The following is a 19,260-nucleotide window of genomic DNA, read 5'->3' as shown; positions in this document are numbered from 1 at the left end:
TTTGATAACAATATAATTATTTTTGCAAATAAATTGGGAAAACCAGAATTAGTAATGCAACATTGTGTCTCTTTTTGTCATATAAATTTTAATAATGCGTAAAAGAGATAGAAAAAATAAATATTTAATGGTGATGTTAATGTTTTGTCTCTATTTAATGCATATAATGTGATTTGCCAAACAGAGATAACCTCATAAATGACAAGTAATTTTATCTACGGATGTTTGTGTGTTTACTATGGTAAATACAAATTACACGTACTTAACATAATCCATTTCGCGTATTGTCGTAATAATACACGGGGGTGAAAGAGACGGAAGATTTAATCAGCCAACATGTGGGTGCTCGCACGAACACGAAGATGTCACGTGACATTTGATAATTTACAAATGGCCGTCTTCTCAGAAGCAGAGACCGCGCGCAGCGACCCCAGCAGAAATCGCATTTTTATCTGATAAATCAACGAAAACATTGTGATTTTATTATTTAGTGTTATTTAATGGTGCTCCTGGACGGTTTACGTGTAGTTTTTAAGCCGTATCAAAGTTATCTGGTGCCGTTGAAGCAGTGCAAAGTTCACATCCGCCGGTGCCTTGTCAGAAATTCCTGGAAAAACGTGCGCTGTATGTTGTACCCCGATCGCGCTCGATACAGGTAAAATATTAATTATTTCCAGAAATTGCCGGGTCCTTGGGACATTTGACGTTCCCATGGCAACTGCTGGCACATCCCTGGCCGGGTGCATTGCCTTCTAGACACATATTCGCTAAAATCAAAACAGCATTTACGCGATTTCGGTGAGTATTTTTTTCACAACACCAATCGTCATTTTTCGCAAAATGATAATGCCCGAGGCGTTTGTGTACCTCATAAACAACGACGCCATCATTATTAGCCGCGATTATCGGATAACGAGAATGTAATAATTGTCAATACATGCAACAAATGAAAGTTCAATATTTATAATATTTGTACGAATTCCTTTGTTTTGCATTATTCCATTTTTAAAACAATATTTTATGGCTAATGAATAATATTATGTATATTTAGATTTTAAAAATCCTTTCTTATTTGACGTTTTTTATTTTTATTTTGTAAAATTTTAATTCACATAATATATGGTAAATGTGCTGCAGAGCCCCCCTTTAGATTTTATAAAATTCTTGGTACAAGTCGATTATCTGGAATACAGTGGCAAACACATTTTGAAAATAGCCGATATACTAGATTAGGTTAACTTAACCTAACCTAACCCAAACTAACAATACATTGTAAACAGTATATTGTGTATTTTCAAAATGTATTTGCCGCTGTATTCCTCATAACCGACTTGTGCCACATTCTTTTTAGACCAAACCTAACCTAACCTAACCCAATATTACCTAAATCTAGGGCTTTTTTGTCATGTAAAGTGGTGGAACGGCGTTCTGACACCTTTTCACGGTATTTTTAATGTTTCAAAAGAAATTAAGACGAAACAATGTTCGCGCTTACATAGTATAAGTTAATTTTCCTGAATCATCCCACATGAAAATACATATCCTTAAAAAACTATCGCGTTTGATATGTGCATTGAATTCTATTACCATTTCTTCTAGTGAATATGAACGCGAATTTTTGCAAATGAATCTAATTATTGCCCCAATAAGAGCTTCGTTGAAGACCAAAACAGTTTCGGCACTTTTGTTCATCAAACTCGTTAGACCACCTTTGACACTTTTCGATCCTTCAAAATACGTTGATCGGTGGTTGGTTACTCAGTGGAAGACATTCGGCCATAGACTCTTATCACTAAGAAAAGGAATCGAGACGATTTGCCAGACGAGAACTGGACTGAACTTTGTAAATCACCATGGCCCCCACAAGGGGGGAATTGACAGGGCTCTAGCCTGGGGGATCGACCAGACCATTTGCTCTAATCATAAAAAAAAATCTCAGGCGCTAATTTCCTTCAAACTTATTAATATTTAAAAATATTTAGTTGCATAGTTGCATTTTTTGGTTGATGTTTGTTGATACACTGAATACCCTTAATTTTACCTCGAACACCATTTGAAAAACGCTACTATAGAGCGTCACACTAGCTTTAACCTTAGCGATAGGTAAGGGGCCCGCTTCAGGATGTGGGGACCACGGAAATCACTATATACTTTTATTCAAATATATAATGTGAGTGAATTGAGTTCCGGCACCTTTTTTTTTTAAAAGAACCCTGCTTAAACTTAACATAATCTTAGTTTGTGATAATGATGCATCAAAATGTATGAAAATTTCAAATTTTAAATTAACAATTATTGGATCGAAAAGCCTGTGTGCCGACAGAAAAAGGTATGTAATAAAATTGTCTACATAGAATAAACTGTTTTTGTAAAAAAATACTATAAAAGCTCATGACAGCATCTGCAGCAATTACCGAAAATTGAAACAAGACCGTGGGTCTCATTGTTACATTACGATTTATAAACAAAACCTTGCCTCACTTGTGTGCTGGAAGTATGTAGTAATAGTATGTATTCACCAATTGAACATAATTTATGTTGAATATTATTCCTGTGATCGATGAGTGGTAACATGTCCGGTTATGAAGTCATGGGTCTCTTTTAAAAATGCATATGTAATTTTTTCAATGTGGATTTTGTGGACAATTTTGGACAACGTGGACCTAATGCGTCAATTACATTGAGCTACTTTACGAGCTGTTTGTTGGTGAATTTAAAAGCGGGCGATTCAGCTACTGCGATTATGATGATGACATACAAAACTTTCCATTCGCTGAGAAGCCACAGGCCAGCGACTATTTTGACAGAACGTAGTTCGTTTTTTTCCGGGAGATCGCTACTACGCTCTACTGCGTAGACGCAGTAGTGTGTAAAGTTGACCGGCTTTCAACTTTTCTCAGTAGATTGTTTACAATCTGCTTGTTAGCTTGTTCGATGGTGATGCTGGGCGACTTTACAGGCAGATTGTAAATTCGCCAACAAGCAGCTCGTAAAGTAGCTCAATGTCATTGACGCATCATTAATAGTTCAAGCAAGTGGCTAACCATAATTTTTCATTCGGCGTGTAAGCCACATCTAAACTCTTCTCGACTGGAACACGTCGAATACAGTACTCTCTCAGTAATCCGCCACTCCAAAAACCAGACAAATGTCCAATTAATGAAAGCGGCGGATTACAGTGCATACATACAAAATATGGTAAAAATTAAAACAGGTATTTCGTAAAAATTTTTTTGAGAAATTTTTACTTACTAGCAAATTACGGTTTTATTTATAATCAAAATCAAGTAAGTACCAACTAAATATTAAACAGTAAATCACTTGACACAACCAGTTGTTCAGTGAGGCAGATATTCTTGAATGGCTTAGGATTCCTGGCTTTCCCTATGACCAAAAGCTTCAGTTTGTGTGTCCCGGTTGCATTGGAGCACGGCATAATTGTGATGCGGTTCTTGGGCACTTTCTTCTCTGGTACATTACTTTCTTCGCGATGAACGTACGTTTTACAAAGGAGAAGTTTCCAAAATAAACCTGTCTCATCTGCGTTGTATACTTGTAAGCAGCAGACTACTGAATTTGACAATCGAATACCGGCGAATTATAGAGCTTGATTTTGTGCTTTCAACTAGTAAAAATAACGTCGGATTACAGTTAGTAGTTGTCGTGAGAGTGTACTGTACGTACAATTTACATATAACCAAGTAGCTATATAACGGAGTATATGACGTACTGATACGGTTAGGTTGTATCCATGACGATATTAAATGGCGTATATCTGACGTGCTGTTGATAGAGATTAAACAGATTACGATATATATATAACCGTTATCGATATAGAGTCCATGTTTATTTAGCAAACAAAACAGTGTTTACATTAAATCTTGAACAGACAATTTTATATCTTCCTCAATAATAGCAGTTTGATAAGGTATTTATAGCGCCTGTACACATGCATGAATTTACTGGCACCAAAAATGTGCAAGTCGCGATAATAACTGTTTACACGCAAAAGTCCTGACTGTCTCACCAATCTCATTCTTCTAGCGTAAGCGAGATGCATTATTGTCATTGTATGGTGCTATTTGACTGGTTGTGAAAATTGGTAAACGTCAAAATGCTCTGTGCATTGTAGTTTGTATTCTTTTCCGGCAGGTTCGCCACTGTTATTCTACTACGACAGACACAGAAGCCGCTAATCTTATTGAGTTCCATGCTTAGACTATAGATACATCTAGACGCCACCCGTTGCATTGCTAAATGAAGCCGCGTGCCTTGCGTTTGGTTTGTGGGCGAGCGAACGTATTCGTCTACAAATGTTCGAGATCATAGACCATTTCGCTAGTGCTCGCACTAGACGCTCAGAATTAAAATATAATTTTCTATTTTTTTACGTTATATAGTATTTTTAAGCGGTCAAAATGCAACCATTAGGTAAAGATATCCATAATTTAAGTTATTTTAAAGAAACACTAGGTCACTGATATTAAAATATATAATAAAATACAAATAAATTATCACGAACATGTATCAACTTTACTTACCTATGAAACGTAATACCATCTTCTTGCTTATCAGTACGGCTACCACATTTTAAGACAACACACAGAACCATCTTTTCTACTTAATTAACTAAAAATATTTACCATTAGACTTTATGTTTAACACAAAAATATCAATTTTAGCAACTCGAGCTCGCAAGTTATCGACGCTATGTGAAGCGTTTCGCCCCGATTTGATGGCGATACTTTTGGAAACTAGCTCACAGATATGTAGACCTTTTATCTTACTCTAGCGCGTGTCGCAGAGATTGTAAGGGTGCCGAATACTTTCTCACTCGCACTCATGCATCGTTTTTGTTCAGGCCTTGGTTCCATGCATGCAGCCTTGCAACTTGAACGATAATACGTGTTTACATTTGCATTTTAACGTTATGGTTACGACAATACATACTGCCGTCAGTAAATCCATGCATGTGCATACGGGGAAACCTTACTACAGTAATTTAATATTTTTCAAAAATGAAACTTGTGAAATACGCATGGGTCTTCTGCGCAGTTCCAGCTTAAACAAACATTAATTTGAGTTTGCTGATAGATGAAAAAACAAATGAAAATAGCGTTGGTGTCATTTACATTACATGCTGAAAAAATAGGTTGTTAAAACATGCTATAGATTTATTGGAAGGTTTTAGAAGACATTCTGACCGTTTGGATGACTTCATTAATTAGGCATCTATCATATCCCCTAGCAGAAGTCGGTCACCATCAGGGCGATCTTTACCTTATCATCAGCTATCTGGAACAGTTTGGTTGAGCACTTATGATGATTCCTGGAGGCCAATCCCCGAATGAAGCACTGCAAAACACGTCACCGAACCGCTTCAACTGAAGCACATAAAATTTTTAATTTTACATGAGATATTGTGTGTATAGAGCTTCGAATGGAATGGATAAACGATACATAAGTGCGAGTGAGAAAGCATTCAGCATGCTTATACCTCATGTCCATGCGTTAGAGTAAGATCGGAAGTAAACATGTCATTACGGAACTCTTGTCAATTTCATGGAAATTAAATAACATTTTTATCTATTTTGGTGACGACTTCATATTTAATCATTACTTACCGTTAACGTTGCATTATTAAACCATTCATTGTTGAAGTACGTAGCCAAATGATCTTTAGACAAGCTAGTTACGTCTCCAATATAACAATATTACAACACGGAATTTTCGTTGTAATTTGTAAACAAACATGTGTGTTTCTGTATTACAAAATCACAATAAATATTTAAATGAGAATTTAAACACAAAATAATACTTTCAGCGGTAATAGTTATGTAAAAGATAGAAAAAAATAGATTAACAGCCCTCTTCAATACTACGTACGAATTTCTGATGTTTAATAATATGTCAAACGGAGAGTTGCTAGCGCCTCTACCGCCAAAGCATGTATACTTCAATTCCATACTGCAGTCGACACTACCGGTTGAGTTTTAATATACTTCGTTGAAGTAGGCTTGCGTTTCCGTTGCGCAACCGGTCATACTGCTTCATTCGGGAATTGGTATCCTGGCATGTGACGCATGTCAAAACAAGTGTGGTACAAAAAGATATAGTAAAAATCGTTGGTGATATAACGAATTCACATTCGCCAGGGTTGTGATGTACCAAGGTTACCTGTAAAAAACCTGTGCGCGTAGGGCATAACCCGAATGAATTCATTATTAATATTTAACATTTTTCTCGGTATATATTATTATATATTATGATGGTGTTGTTTGTTTCAGAAAGGGTGCCCGAATTCTGGTGTCGTCAAGCCGCAGAGAGTGGGGTGGCTAGCCGGGACCCCCCCCCAATTCCTCGCCCCTCGGTGCAGACGCGGGACTGGCCAGTAGATAAGACCAGTGTCAGTCTCACGCTAAATTAGGTGTGCTATTACGATGATTTTTCTTCTGGTAAATGATAGACACAGCATAAGTGTGAAGCTCGCTAGAAATGAATCTGTAATGCTAAATTACTTGCAGCTAATTTAATTATTAGCGTAGTAACGCGTTAGCCAATTTCACTGGCATCCATTTGCATAGAGACTTTCTTCAAAATTTTTGATTTGACTGCATTATGCACTTTTAACCCAGATCAATGGAATATATCGATATCCGAAACAGTTTTGTTGTACATAAATGGAACGTGTTTACATTCAGTTGTAATATTATAATGAATTCATTAACCGTGGAGGACGGCCACATGACCTCGCCATAGCAAAACGTCGACTATACTACCAATAGCTGTCGTAGTATTGACAAGTTCCTGTTATTCCAGATAGACATCGCTCGACCACCGGCTTCAGCCATGTCTCTGTGGGCGAAGGCGCAGCAGCTGCCGGCGGAGAGCCTGCAGCAGATAAGAGCCATCTACGGAGAGCACTTCCCCATTGAGGTGCGACACTTCATGGCCACGTGGATCGAGGACAACATGTGGTAATCTATTTCGACTTGATTTGATTCTATTCATAATAACGTTCAAACTTAAAGAACTACTGAAAGTGTTCCAACTAAATTAGATTTTAAATTTTGATAGGTAATTTTAACATAATTTTTAATAATTCAGACGTAAATTACGGAAAATAAAAATGTAAAACTGAGAATTCAATGCACTAAAACGAAACAGGACTGCAGAAACTACACGCGAATATCGAAGAAATGTGAATTCTGGACACTTAACAGGGTTCCACTGTAATATCTATTCCTATTGGAGTCATTTTGTGCAACCCTTCCAGCATTTTCAGGCACTAGTGCATTGACCAATATTTATACTATACTGGTGACAAAACTTAAATCGATTCGAATTCAAATTCCATCAAGTATCCTCAGTTGATACTATTAGTTTTGTAATAGAGAGTGTGACACTCCATACCCTTGTGGCACAACCTCAAGGGTTCCGTCACCGTGACCTTTCCTCATCCTGCTGCGGTGCAACAAAAGTGATTACGCGCTGCAGGTCTGGCATGGCGGGAGGCGTGAGAGATGACGATGGACCGAAGCGAACCTGTGCTTGCCCTATGCCCTAATACTGGGGCGTGACAGGGTGAAAGAAGAAGAATAAGAAAGATTCATTCAATCAAATATGGTTGAATTCATACCATATTTATGCCAAATATTGCCAAAAACCCTGCATTTTTGTGTGTTTTACTCATGTCTTTTCTTAATTAAAATATACTTTGTATTCTGCTGCTAGATGTCTATAATAGTGGAACTACTGTAGCACTGGGCGTGGCCTTAAAAGAGTGTAAATGCTGATGTTATAATGTAATGTGTCGTGTTCGCAGGACGGATGTAGAGGCGGACAACCCGCAGCACGAGCAGTACATCAGCGGTCTGGTGGGCGGCCTCATCCAGGAGCTGGAGGTGAAGGCCAACTCCCTCAGCTCCGAGGACATGTTCCTCTCCAAGATCAAGCTCATGGAGGCGGCCAAGATGTTCCGACAGAGATACAGGTATGTGTTTTTACCTCATGACTGACAGTTATTCTTGAATTGTAGGCAGAAGGCCGCTATGCTAGATTTCAATACGAGAATTGTTGTATTTGAAAGAATAGTAGAATATTTTTATTTTGACACCTGTCACTTCTGTTTAAATTTCACCTTTAGCCGGCTTGTACGTCTAAAGTCGTCTGTCTCATGTGCAACATGTCGAACGCGTGGATGTGACGTAGTTGTTATTCATAAAACACACATTACGAAATGAAGCTCCGCACACTGCTGTAATGTGACATTTTAGTTAGAACAAAACATCTGGAGTCACTATCAACAAATTTCACGTCCGTGTTGCAATTACGCATGTGAAAACCGCTACAACTCAGCCATTTTAATTCAAATGTCAAGTCAAACCCACCCGTCGCCATATCTCCTACAAAATGACAGACAAACGCACCAATATTTACTTCATCCGAGAGATTGATTGACGTCTGACATTTTTGTGCAATGACATTTCATTTATTTTTAACGACTTAGACGTTTTGAGAGGTTGCAATTCGAGTGCTTAAAGTCAGACAACGTTATCTACAAAAAAGTGTTTTTTTTTTATTTGAGATAACGTTATTTTACATTTACGGCTACATGATAGTCAAACAATGTTATGTCAATCTTTTCTAATTTCTTATTAAATCGTCAGTAAAGTTTAACGCTAACTACATAAGTTACCCTTGTTTTCATATTTTTTAAAAACTATCCCTATAAATTTTAACATCATCATAAGCAAGATAAATGTACAATACACAATAAATTATAAAATATTAACATTAGGTTTTAAATAAACATTTCCCTTCTTGAGTTACAAGAATCTAAAATAACGATTTTTGGCTCTCCTGTAAAGTTGCACTTTTGTAGATAGTGTCATTGTCGCTAGGCTCATATCGTGGGTATTCTGCGAAAAAGCACTAAGTCAAAATTTTGCTGTTTTGACTTAATGATGAGGTAATCTTATTAGGAGTACGCTCTATAGTCTACAAAAACACACACAGTCATATCTATAAAACTGGCGAAGATAATTTATGTTATAAGTCAAAAAGACATACATCTATTCAGAGAAAAAGCACTAAATGGACTTAGTACATTTGCTTCTCTCATTCTCAGGCTATATTCACAAAATTCTGCGTGCGAAACTGCACTAAGTCATACTCAAAGCAATATCGCTGAAAGGAATTTGCCTTTTATATATATAAAATAAGTTAAGACCGTCCAAACTTTCAAACTCGATTATCTCAAAACTAGTATTTTTGACTTAATGCTTATTCGCAGAATACCCACGATATGTTCGCGGCCGGCTATGCAATATGAAGGCGACGTGTCCACAAGGCTTGATTTATGGTTATTGTCGCAGACAAGACGAGTTTATATGTGGAACGGAAACCATTCGAACTGAAAATCGGATAAATAACGCGCAAGCCCACTGTCCCACATAAGTAACACTAAACATAGAGCCCTATTCAGTTTTTTTCACTTAGTATTAAATATGTCATGGTTTTGTAAAAGTTTCAATTGAACTAATGCATTAATTTATTGTACTGTATTATTTTCCAGTGCGAACCCGATGAATCTGTACAACTATGTGAGGCAGTGCCTCACGACGGAGATGCGCTTCGTGCAGGGAGCCGGCAACGCTCTGGCGCAGTCCACTGCCGCTGCCGAGGTATAGTCTTCACCACTTATTTTCCAACTCACAATTCAATCAACTGAACCTTATTTCATCTAAATGACAGTAGCGAAGGGTAAATGCGACCAAGAATCGCAGGTGAAGACTGCCCCCAGTGAGCTCTTTCACTGCGCTGACTCTCCAGTTTGTCTTTCCTGTAGGTCATTCAAAACCACCATTCTTTCCAGGTTATCTGGTCCGTGCTGTACATTAAACTGCAGAATATGTTTGTGAAATATTGTCGAATGCCATTTCTTTATTTGGAGCCTCTGGATGATTAGTCTGTGCTCTGTCCAAGAAACACGAAGCATTCGGCGCCAACACCACACAATAGTAGCTGACATATCTCTAATTTGTTCGGGGTCATGACCAGAGTCAGACAGGGTTGTGTCTTAAGTCCGTTTCTCGTCATCTTAAATATCCATTAGCCTTTGCACGACAAGCAAAAGACGTGTGTTCAAATCCAAAGATTTTATTTTATATTATAGATGCTGCAGCAATTGGAACTCCTCCGTCAGAAGACCAAGGAATCGGCTAACGAACTGCGACTGATGGAACAGGAACAGGAGGCATTCGCTCTACAATACCACGAAGGAAGTAAACTGACCGGTAAGCATTACTATCTGATCTCAACATCAAATAGACCATGTCATGTATTAACGATGTTGCAGAGCTCCTGTCTCCTCGGTGAGTCTTGGACGGTAAATGTAGGAGCTAGACGCTTTTGAAATGGGTTAGGCTAAGGCCACATAGGTATAGGTAGGTGCTTCGTTAGTGCTGAGCTAGGTGCTATGCTTGTCTACTAAAAACACTACTGCCACATTGCACGTTACGTGCTTAGGTACAAATTCATTTGACATTTAGGAGCGCTCAAGTCAACAATGACATGTCACTCTCAAAACTAACCAGAAAGCTACTTCTCACAGAGAATTTAAGTTTAAAATTTCGAAAGTCTCAAATTCGAACTTGTTGGGTGCATAATGATAATGTCAATTCATCCTATGTCTCGTTATTCATAACCTCAAAATATACGGTGTTTGACGTTTGTCATACTGAAGAAACATCCGCCATCACCTAGTGATTACACTATAAAAATAACCAACACGTTTGTTCGCCGGGAGACTCACTAGGTGACTAGTAATCACGTGGCCATTGCGATAGTATAGTGTGCGTCCGGTCGCTAGGATATGTCAGCTAGCACGTAGCCACCAAGCAAGGGACCTGCCTATGTGGCCTTAGCCTTACATGTAACTAGCACATATTACATTTCACTGTAAGCTGTTCGGAAAGAGATTGCTGTATAGAATTGACTAGCTGACCCGGCAAACTTCGTACCGCCTCAGAATCAATAATCTTGTGTTGACTTATTAGCTGAATTAAATTCAGTTTTTTATTAAGTTAAAATGAATACTCATAATGAATAAGTTCAATAAATGTGCAAAAATCAAATCAAAATGAAAACGCACACAAAACACACTGTACACACACGATGACCGCGTAGATTAAGCGCCAGTCTATAGTGTCGAGGGTCCCATGTTCGAATCCTGGGTCTGGTAAGTTCACATATTGTAATTCAATTTCAATTCAATGATGACTACCGAGCCAACCTTCAGTCGTAAATTGTGCGGTGGCAAGCCAGGCAGCTCCAATGAGTTTAAAAATTCAGTTGGATAGTTGGTTGCTTCGTCTTCGTTTGTTACACAGTCGATTGATTCGAAGGAATGCAGTGGACCAACGATTTGATTTTGAATTGTGAAGCTTAAGTGATCCACATCTTTGTTCTTTACCACAAGAATGCTCGTTCACTCAAACAATTGTCATGTTTGTGATTAGCAATGAAGTTCGGTAACACTTCGTTGATGAGTTCGTCCTTAGTTGAGACGAAATTGGAAAAATTCAGCGGAAACAAAATCAATCCGCTCGATTCATCGACAGGAACACGGCCGTTACCGATATTCAGCAATTGCTTCGAGAAATCTTCGGCAGATGGATCGTTTAGCAATGCAACTCACATGTTTGTCGTCAGCTGAAGTGCTTCACATAGCACCACAGAGTCGATGATTTGAGGCAAGCATTTATTTCATCAGCAGCGGTCGATCTTGGATTGACTAGTAGTGTTTGGCGAAAATCGCCAGATAGTAGAATCATTGTGCCTCCAAAACTTCTTGAGTCATTAGGATCGGACATGGTGCATTCATCCCAGGTGATGATTTTTCTTGCTAACAAAACGTTGGCCATTGCTGAGTATTTCGCAATGTTCAATGTCGGTTTTTCAGTCGGCAATTTCAACGTTGAATAAGGCGTTCGGCATCCTTCTAACAACGTGGCCGCTATCCCAGAAGAAGCAACTGCTACAGCATTTTCGGATCTCGCACGAACAGTAGCCAAAATCAATGACATGAGGAATGTCTTCCCAGTTCCATCAGGCGCGTCGAGGAAAAATAAGCCACCATTTCCATCATCAATTGCCTTCATTAACGTATCGTATACTTCCTTCTGTTGAGGGTTCAACAGTGGTACATTCGTTCGAACTGATTGGTTCAATGCATCTCAATCATATTCACGATCACGTTCCAATTCTCGATTGAAAGCGTCGTTCATTCCACGATATCTGACTTGGAGATGCAGAAACAATTGCTTCAGCGATTGTCATATCCCAATGAGTATCGTTTTCAAGCAAATTGAGCTGTTGACAGGAAGCACGAAATGTTGGGCACACTACACCATTGACAGTTAGACATTTCGACTATCATTCTTTCTTTTGTTTGTTTGTTTCTTTTTTATTGTTTCTGTCATGTATCAGAGATGGCGTTGTATACGGATTTAAATTTTTTGTGATTTTCTTTTATTTTCGAATGCGCGAGGTTTTCATCGTTCAAATTCATCGATGTCAGTCAAAAGCCTTTCCATACAAAATGTATGAGAAAATGAATTTTCTTCATAATTTATTTTTTCCGTAATTTATCTGATATTTTAATAGTTATTCTGCTATTCGGAGCGGAGACAAATCCAACAAATCAAAGATTATAAAAATTGGTGCAGCCGTTCTTGAGTTATAAATGGTGTAACTAACCCGACTGTTTTATATATATAGATATTAAAAAAAATAACACGGTTTTCATGGACAGTGATTCAATAAGAAGATTAATTTTATATTGATTGGTATCAAATATCTGATAATTACGCTGTCATTATGACTGGGAGCAGCATTCACTCTGCCCTGACAGAAGCAGAAGACAGAGAGATAGAAATTGGTTGCTCAAAAGATGACAACACTTCAAAAGCGGTCACGATCCTCAGCCATGCGGGAACGACCAAGAAGATAGATTGTCAAAAATGATTGAATGAGGCGTTAAAGAAAATCTTCTCTATATTGACGGATCCTAAATAAAAAGACGACGTAGGGCTTAAAAAAGATTACCATAACAAATGATTATGTTAGTTAAGTTTGTCCGTTGTAATGATTTACTAATGTTTTATTATGAATTGCAGCGCACATCCAACACATAGCAACGCAGCCTCCCGGGCCTCAGCAGAAGGAGATCGAAGCCAAACTGAAGCACCAGAAAGACAAACTGGAGCAGGTGCTGAACCAAAAGGTATGCATTTTCAATTTATTTATTCCTATGGCGTAACCTTTCGAGAGCGGCTTATCTTCCAGTGGATGACAGAATGTTATGAGCTTCCTGACCGTCAGTGGTTGTGCTTTTTACAGTGGATTTGAAGATGCTTGTGAATTACTTGGGGGGGGGGTTTAAACAGGATGCCAGACACTGGCCTTTTACTTTGAGAGGGCTGACGCACTCAGGTACTGGCAAACGGATTTTCGGAATGTTACTCTCACGGTTTCACTTGGGTTTTGGGATAAATGATGATAAGTTAAGGATGGATGATAGACGCGACGTTTGCTCAAACCGTATCGGATTTAGCGCAACAGAGGTCGAACAGATGAGTCACTCTGTGGTTAACGACGGCTAAGCTTTAACAAGCTTAGGCGCGTCCGCTGTCTTAAAGTAACTGAATGTAAACTTAATCACGATCGACTCATGGCCCGTGACTGCTGGTCGCCTGGTCTTGCAACAGTAACTGGGATTTTTAGTAAGTAGGAAAAAAGGAATGAGGGCCACCATAATTGGCCCAACCAGTCAGTTTATTTCTGATGCGTGACTCGTCCATCCTGTGTATACAGTACAGCCATTTGATGGACTGTACGATGTGCGGGCTCCCGTACAAAGCGTGCAGCTCGTAATTGTGTATTCGTCTCCACCTACCTCTACTGCGTGTCATTGATGTGTCCGAAGATGCCACACACCACTCTCTGCTCAAATGACCCCAACACTCTTTCCATGTTTTTCGTCATGCATCAGGTTACCGAGCCATACATGACAACTGATTTTATTAGTGTTTTGTACACAATGTATTTCAGTGTCAGTTCAATGCCTTGGAATGTGACACCTTCATTAGACTGAAACGAAATCTTTAACCTAGAACAGTTCTTCTTTTGCTTTCGATCTCTAGGCCACTCGCACTGTTTATGGATGACACAAAAGGTTCGTTTCTTTCAATATGAACGAAACAAATCAAATTAAACCATAGACAATATACATACAAATTGTATGAGTAGAAAGTTGACCGGAAATGGTTTGAGATTTGACGTTTGGTTCAGTGTATCATTGAAAATCAAACCGTTCTCGGACCATCAGAAATGGTTTGACATGGAACGTCAAACCGATTCGGACGATCCATAGACTAATGGCAATCTGTCAAAGTGTCATTTACACCATAGAAGTTTACTTGAATTATGTATATTATAGATTAATAATCAATACCTATTATTCATAAGTAACCATACGCGAACAAGAAGCCGCTTTTGGTCTTATTATCTCAAAATCCAACCATATTTTCTATGCAAAGAGTTCGATTTAATATCATTACTATAATTATTATATCAGACCAAGAATTTATTTTCATTTTATTTATATTTTGTACCGGAGATTCTAAACTACAAATTGTGTTAAATCAACTCGGAATGATCTTTATATTACCTACCTAACGAATTTTATCAATTTAATATGTTCGATTGTCGTCTAAGTCACAAAATCATACTGTCGACATGAACAAGTGGTCAATTATAAAAAGCTCTTAACAAAAGTAATTTTTAAAAACTTGTCATACCTATAAATCTTATAAATTAACTAAATGGCTACCTATTCACGAAGCATTCTTTATATTTTGTACATTTAAAATGAATGAATACGAATTTGTATTATTGTAGACAATGATAGGAGGTTAGAATTTCATAACAAGTTGACGTTTCAATAAATATGTTTCTGTTTTAGAGACTAATATGCTATGAATTAATTTTAAGTACTGGCAACACTAAGTAGTCATCAGAAAAGCGTTTCCGTGGACATTTACCAAACGGTCCCAAACCAAACGGTTCCATTTCGCTTGTTTGATTCAGGTTGAATGATACAGACTAAAGGTACACAAAATTTTTGACCCACTCAAAAGTGCCCCTGTGCACACTGAAAGTATCACAATGTCTTTCCAGCCCACTTGTTCATCATCGTCATCAGCCTGAATCTATCCACTGCTGGATGAAGGCCTCTCTAAGCTGAATCCACTTCTCTCGGTCCTGTGTGTTGCGTTGCCACGTACTTCTGCAGAACTTAATCATTTCATCGATCGAACGGCCTCTAGGTCTACCTTGCGGACGTTTTGTACCTCTTGGGTACCACCGGATGACTAGATTTGTCCAACAATTACAACCAACAATGATGTTACAAACATTTATTTGGTTTTCTCATGAGACTTAGTGTGCTGGAGTTTTTCTCAAGGTCCACAAATATTTCTCCGACAATTGAAAAGCAATGTGACTGGTGAATCTCCTCCTCTGGGGCCTGCGGGTGTATTTTCAAAATTATTGAATTATCTAATTTAAACCCTCCCATAATATGTTGGACTGACTATTGGCTGTGTTCTACAGGTGGCGTACCTTCTCCAGAATAGACTGGCGCTAGTTGACAAACTGAAGGACACCATCGAATCACTCAACACACTGCAGAGTAAAGTCCTGGAAGATGAGCTCATCAGGTTAGTATCGATTTAATTAATTATTAAATCCAAATGATTCGATATACGTCAGTCTTAAAAGCTTATTGTTTCCCGATCATCTTCTCGCCATCTAGTCTAAATACATCCTTGAAGATGACCTGACAATTACCTTCAAGACGACGGTCTTTAGGTGTAACAGCTGTGAATACTACTCAGGAGTTGCACGGAAGTCCAGTCTTTGGTAAGGAGACGAAAGAAGGATAACACCATCATACCACATCAGGTACCTGTCAACCCAAGTCGAGTGATTCCTTTGCCATCTTCCCTGAGGGATATAACAGTTCCATGACTCGCTACTGTAAATCAGCACCGTTGAATGGACTGGTGCTCCGGCAATTCCTATTAAGATAGCAATATTTCTTAGCAAAGTGTTGTCGCCTGTCATTTTAACTATTTTTCTTCTTTTCAGGTGGAAGAGAGAGCAACAGTTGGCGGGCAATGGGGCAGCTTTCAATGCGAACCTCGACACCATACAAGAATGGTAACTTTTTCTTTTTATTCTTACAAAGTTTACCACGCGGACATTTCACCACCGCAGATGATATGCTGTGGAATTCCGATTTTACGTGCTCGGAATTCACGTTTTCCCGCTGTTTGCGTATATTTCTACAGTCCTGTTTCATTTTAGTACATTTAATCAGTTATCAATTTATTTGGACAATATTTACTTTTTTTGTCTATTTTGCGCAGGTGCGAGAGTCTGGCGGAAGTGATCTGGTCGTGCCGGCAGCAGGTGCGCGAGGCGGAGCGGTTGCGGCAGAGACTCGCCCTGGAACCCCCTGGAGTGCCCGATCTGCTCCCCTCCCTCGGAGCCAGAGCCACCCAACTCCTCTCCACCCTCGTCACGAGCACGTTCGTCATCGAGAAGCAGCCCCCCCAGGTCATGAAGACAAACACCAGGTGCGTAGCGATTTCGCTGAAAATATTCTGAATCTTAAAATTTTATAATATCAATTCAAATTCTTTGGTTTTAATGGTTTTATTTTTTGTATTGCATTTCAGATTTACATCGACAGTGCGCCTGTTAGTAGGGGGGAAGCTGAACGTACATATGACGCCTCCACAGGTAATTTTGAGCCTTACTTCTCAGTTTCTTATTAGATTTTTTTACGAGTGATGATAAGTGGAATAATTTAGTTAGTATCATTGTCTGCACTTACATCAACAATATTGCATCCGCACAAAAGATTAATAAGATAACACACGGTTAACTTATTGTAACAATTAACCGCCTCAATGGATAAATATGATAAACCACCGTCGATAGCCGCCTTTTGTATAGATTAGATGCACTGTGCCTTGTAATTGTGTCTTCTTCTCTAAATGTGACCCATCTGTGATCTTCGGTATTTACTTGCAGGTGAAAGTGACGATAATATCAGAAAACCAAGCCAACGCGCTGTTGAAAAATGAGAAGGTAGGAGGCGGCGGTGTCAGCAGCAAGGGTGCGGGCGACGCCTCCGGAGAGATCCTCAACAACACCGGCACCATGGAGTACCAGCAGGCCACCAGACAGCTCAGCGTCTCTTTCAGGTAACTGCAGTTATTTAAATAAATCAAATCAATTTCATCAAAATGGTTGATTCGTCCTTTTTACAAAACTCCGACGATATAACCAAATCAACGGTCAATGGTCTATCAACAGTTTTTACAGTGCCAGAGTCAATATATTGACAGCCTCAAAAAGAAAATGGTGGCTCACGTTCTGATTTGAAATCTATTGCTTTGTTAATATCGTCGGTGTTTTGTAAAAAGGGCGAATTAACCAAAATGCTACTTTACAGGAGGAGGATTTTTAACTTATAACATTTATTTGTTTTTTACCTGTAGATGATTATAAATATCTAACAAGTTTATAATAAAGCTTATAAAGAATACTGTCATTTTAATAGGTATTATTATATAATATTTTAAAAGGTCTAATATGTCACATTTGCTTTTTATTTCGTAATTTTAATTAATTTAATTTTAGTCGATTATCGTTTATAAGTATTTTCCTGTGGAGATAAAAATTCGCCGTTTTTACACAACAAAGCTAGTGGGGTACATATTGTATTTTCATTAAAATCTCGATTTCGCCAAAATGGTTGATTCGCCCTGTTTACAAAACACCGACGATATCTCCCAATTTATAGCTAAATTTTATAATCAAATGTCTGCTTTAATACAGCAATATGTGAGATGCATGAAATGTAAAAGTGAATTCATAATTTACTATCCTATCCTGTAAATAAAAGTGTTATTTTGGCAATATCTCCATATGTAATCTTGTCTGTGAAATTATAGTGGTATGTCATAGTAGAAGTGTGAAGTTCTCTTCAAATGAACCAGCAATGCGCAGTTACTTATGGTTGACTTAATGAGTAGACCAGAGGTTTTCTTTTTGCGCCAATTTCATACATTTAGGTTACATCTTTGGAGTCGTCAATTAAACACGGTTCATGCAGTGATTATTTTTATTGTTATAATTATGTCATTGCAGGAACATGCAGCTGAAGAAGATAAAACGCGCCGAGAAGAAGGGGACAGAAAGCGTGATGGATGAAAAGTTCTCTCTGCTCTTCCAGAGTCAGTTTAACGTAGGCGGCGGAGAGCTGGTCTTCCAGGTTAGTAGTCATCTTGAATAACCATTCCTACTTATATATATGAATATCTTTTGGACATGCTTGTACATACCTGTTGTAATATTAAAAAAATATTTGTGTGCCATCCCCAATCGGTGAGATCAGTCACCGATAAGGTGATCTATACTTTATCGTCTGGCTACCTGGAACCATTCAGTGGAGCTGCACTCATACCGATCTGATTGGCGACATGTGGCAGTGTAACAGTTTGAAAAGATGTATATTTTTTTTTACCATGTTTGATCCCATGAAGATCAAAGAAATTGACGTTAGCCACTTGCCCAATCTATTAGGTCCATAGACATATTGAAAAACAATATGAGAATTAGCGAGACCCGGGACCCACGACATGACATATAAGCCTGATGCATAATCGCTCAGCTATCGTGGGGAGATGAGAGGGAAAATATATTTTTAAGCCATTATGTGTTATTGAAGCATAATTAAATAAATTGTATGATTGTTGGTATAGGTGTGGACGCTTTCCCTTCCCGTTGTGGTGATAGTTCATGGAAATCAGGAGCCGCACGCGTGGGCTACGGTCACGTGGGATAACGCCTTCGCGGCCCCCGGAAGAGTTCCCTTCGCCGTACCCGACAAGGTAACTATGTACAATGTATACCTGTGTATTTTATATATATTTTACATAAATACCAGTGAAACAAGAAATGAGCACAAGGCACACATTATATAATGTTTGAGGCTTTCACGGTTGTTTTTTATCGTAGTAGATTTTTGGGTTTCCATCGTGTGTCCTTCTTCCTTATTTACTCGACGTTTCGGGCTCGATGCATAGGCCATTATCAAGAGATGATGATACGTCGAGTAAA

The 19,260-nt window shown here is 38.5% G+C and overlaps 1 protein-coding gene across 4 annotated transcripts in view; it reads left to right on the top strand.

Annotated features, from left to right (window-relative positions):
* Window positions 1-386: 386 nt before the first annotated feature.
* The window catches only part of Stat92E (Signal transducer and transcription activator Stat92E), a 33,732-nt gene continuing 14,858 nt past the window's right edge, over window positions 387-19,260 (top strand). For 2 of the 4 annotated variants that reach the window (XM_085940778.1, XM_085940780.1), the window contains exons 1-14: window positions 387-655; window positions 6,288-6,427; window positions 6,824-6,977; window positions 7,826-7,993; window positions 9,578-9,686; window positions 10,178-10,298; window positions 13,182-13,288; window positions 15,679-15,785; window positions 16,216-16,287; window positions 16,497-16,706; window positions 16,809-16,872; window positions 17,167-17,339; window positions 18,289-18,412; window positions 18,903-19,031. In XM_085940778.1, coding sequence (XP_085796904.1) covers window positions 6,850-6,977; window positions 7,826-7,993; window positions 9,578-9,686; window positions 10,178-10,298; window positions 13,182-13,288; window positions 15,679-15,785; window positions 16,216-16,287; window positions 16,497-16,706; window positions 16,809-16,872; window positions 17,167-17,339; window positions 18,289-18,412; window positions 18,903-19,031 — 1,512 coding nt within the window. In that variant the 5' untranslated portion in view covers window positions 387-655; window positions 6,288-6,427; window positions 6,824-6,849. Of the gene's footprint in view, window positions 656-6,287; window positions 6,428-6,819; window positions 6,978-7,825; window positions 7,994-9,577; window positions 9,687-10,177; window positions 10,299-13,181; window positions 13,289-15,678; window positions 15,786-16,215; window positions 16,288-16,496; window positions 16,707-16,808; window positions 16,873-17,166; window positions 17,340-18,288; window positions 18,413-18,902; window positions 19,032-19,260 lie in introns of all 4 variants that reach the window. The other 2 variants (XM_085940777.1, XM_085940779.1) reach the window with 1 other exon arrangement.

Source organism: Rhyacophila brunnea, unplaced genomic scaffold, assembly GCF_057557595.1.
Source record: "Rhyacophila brunnea isolate RB1 unplaced genomic scaffold, BYU_Rbru_1.0 scaffold_13, whole genome shotgun sequence".
NCBI lineage: Eukaryota > Metazoa > Arthropoda > Insecta > Trichoptera > Rhyacophilidae > Rhyacophila > Rhyacophila brunnea.
This window is presented reverse-complemented; position numbering and strand designations above follow the sequence as displayed.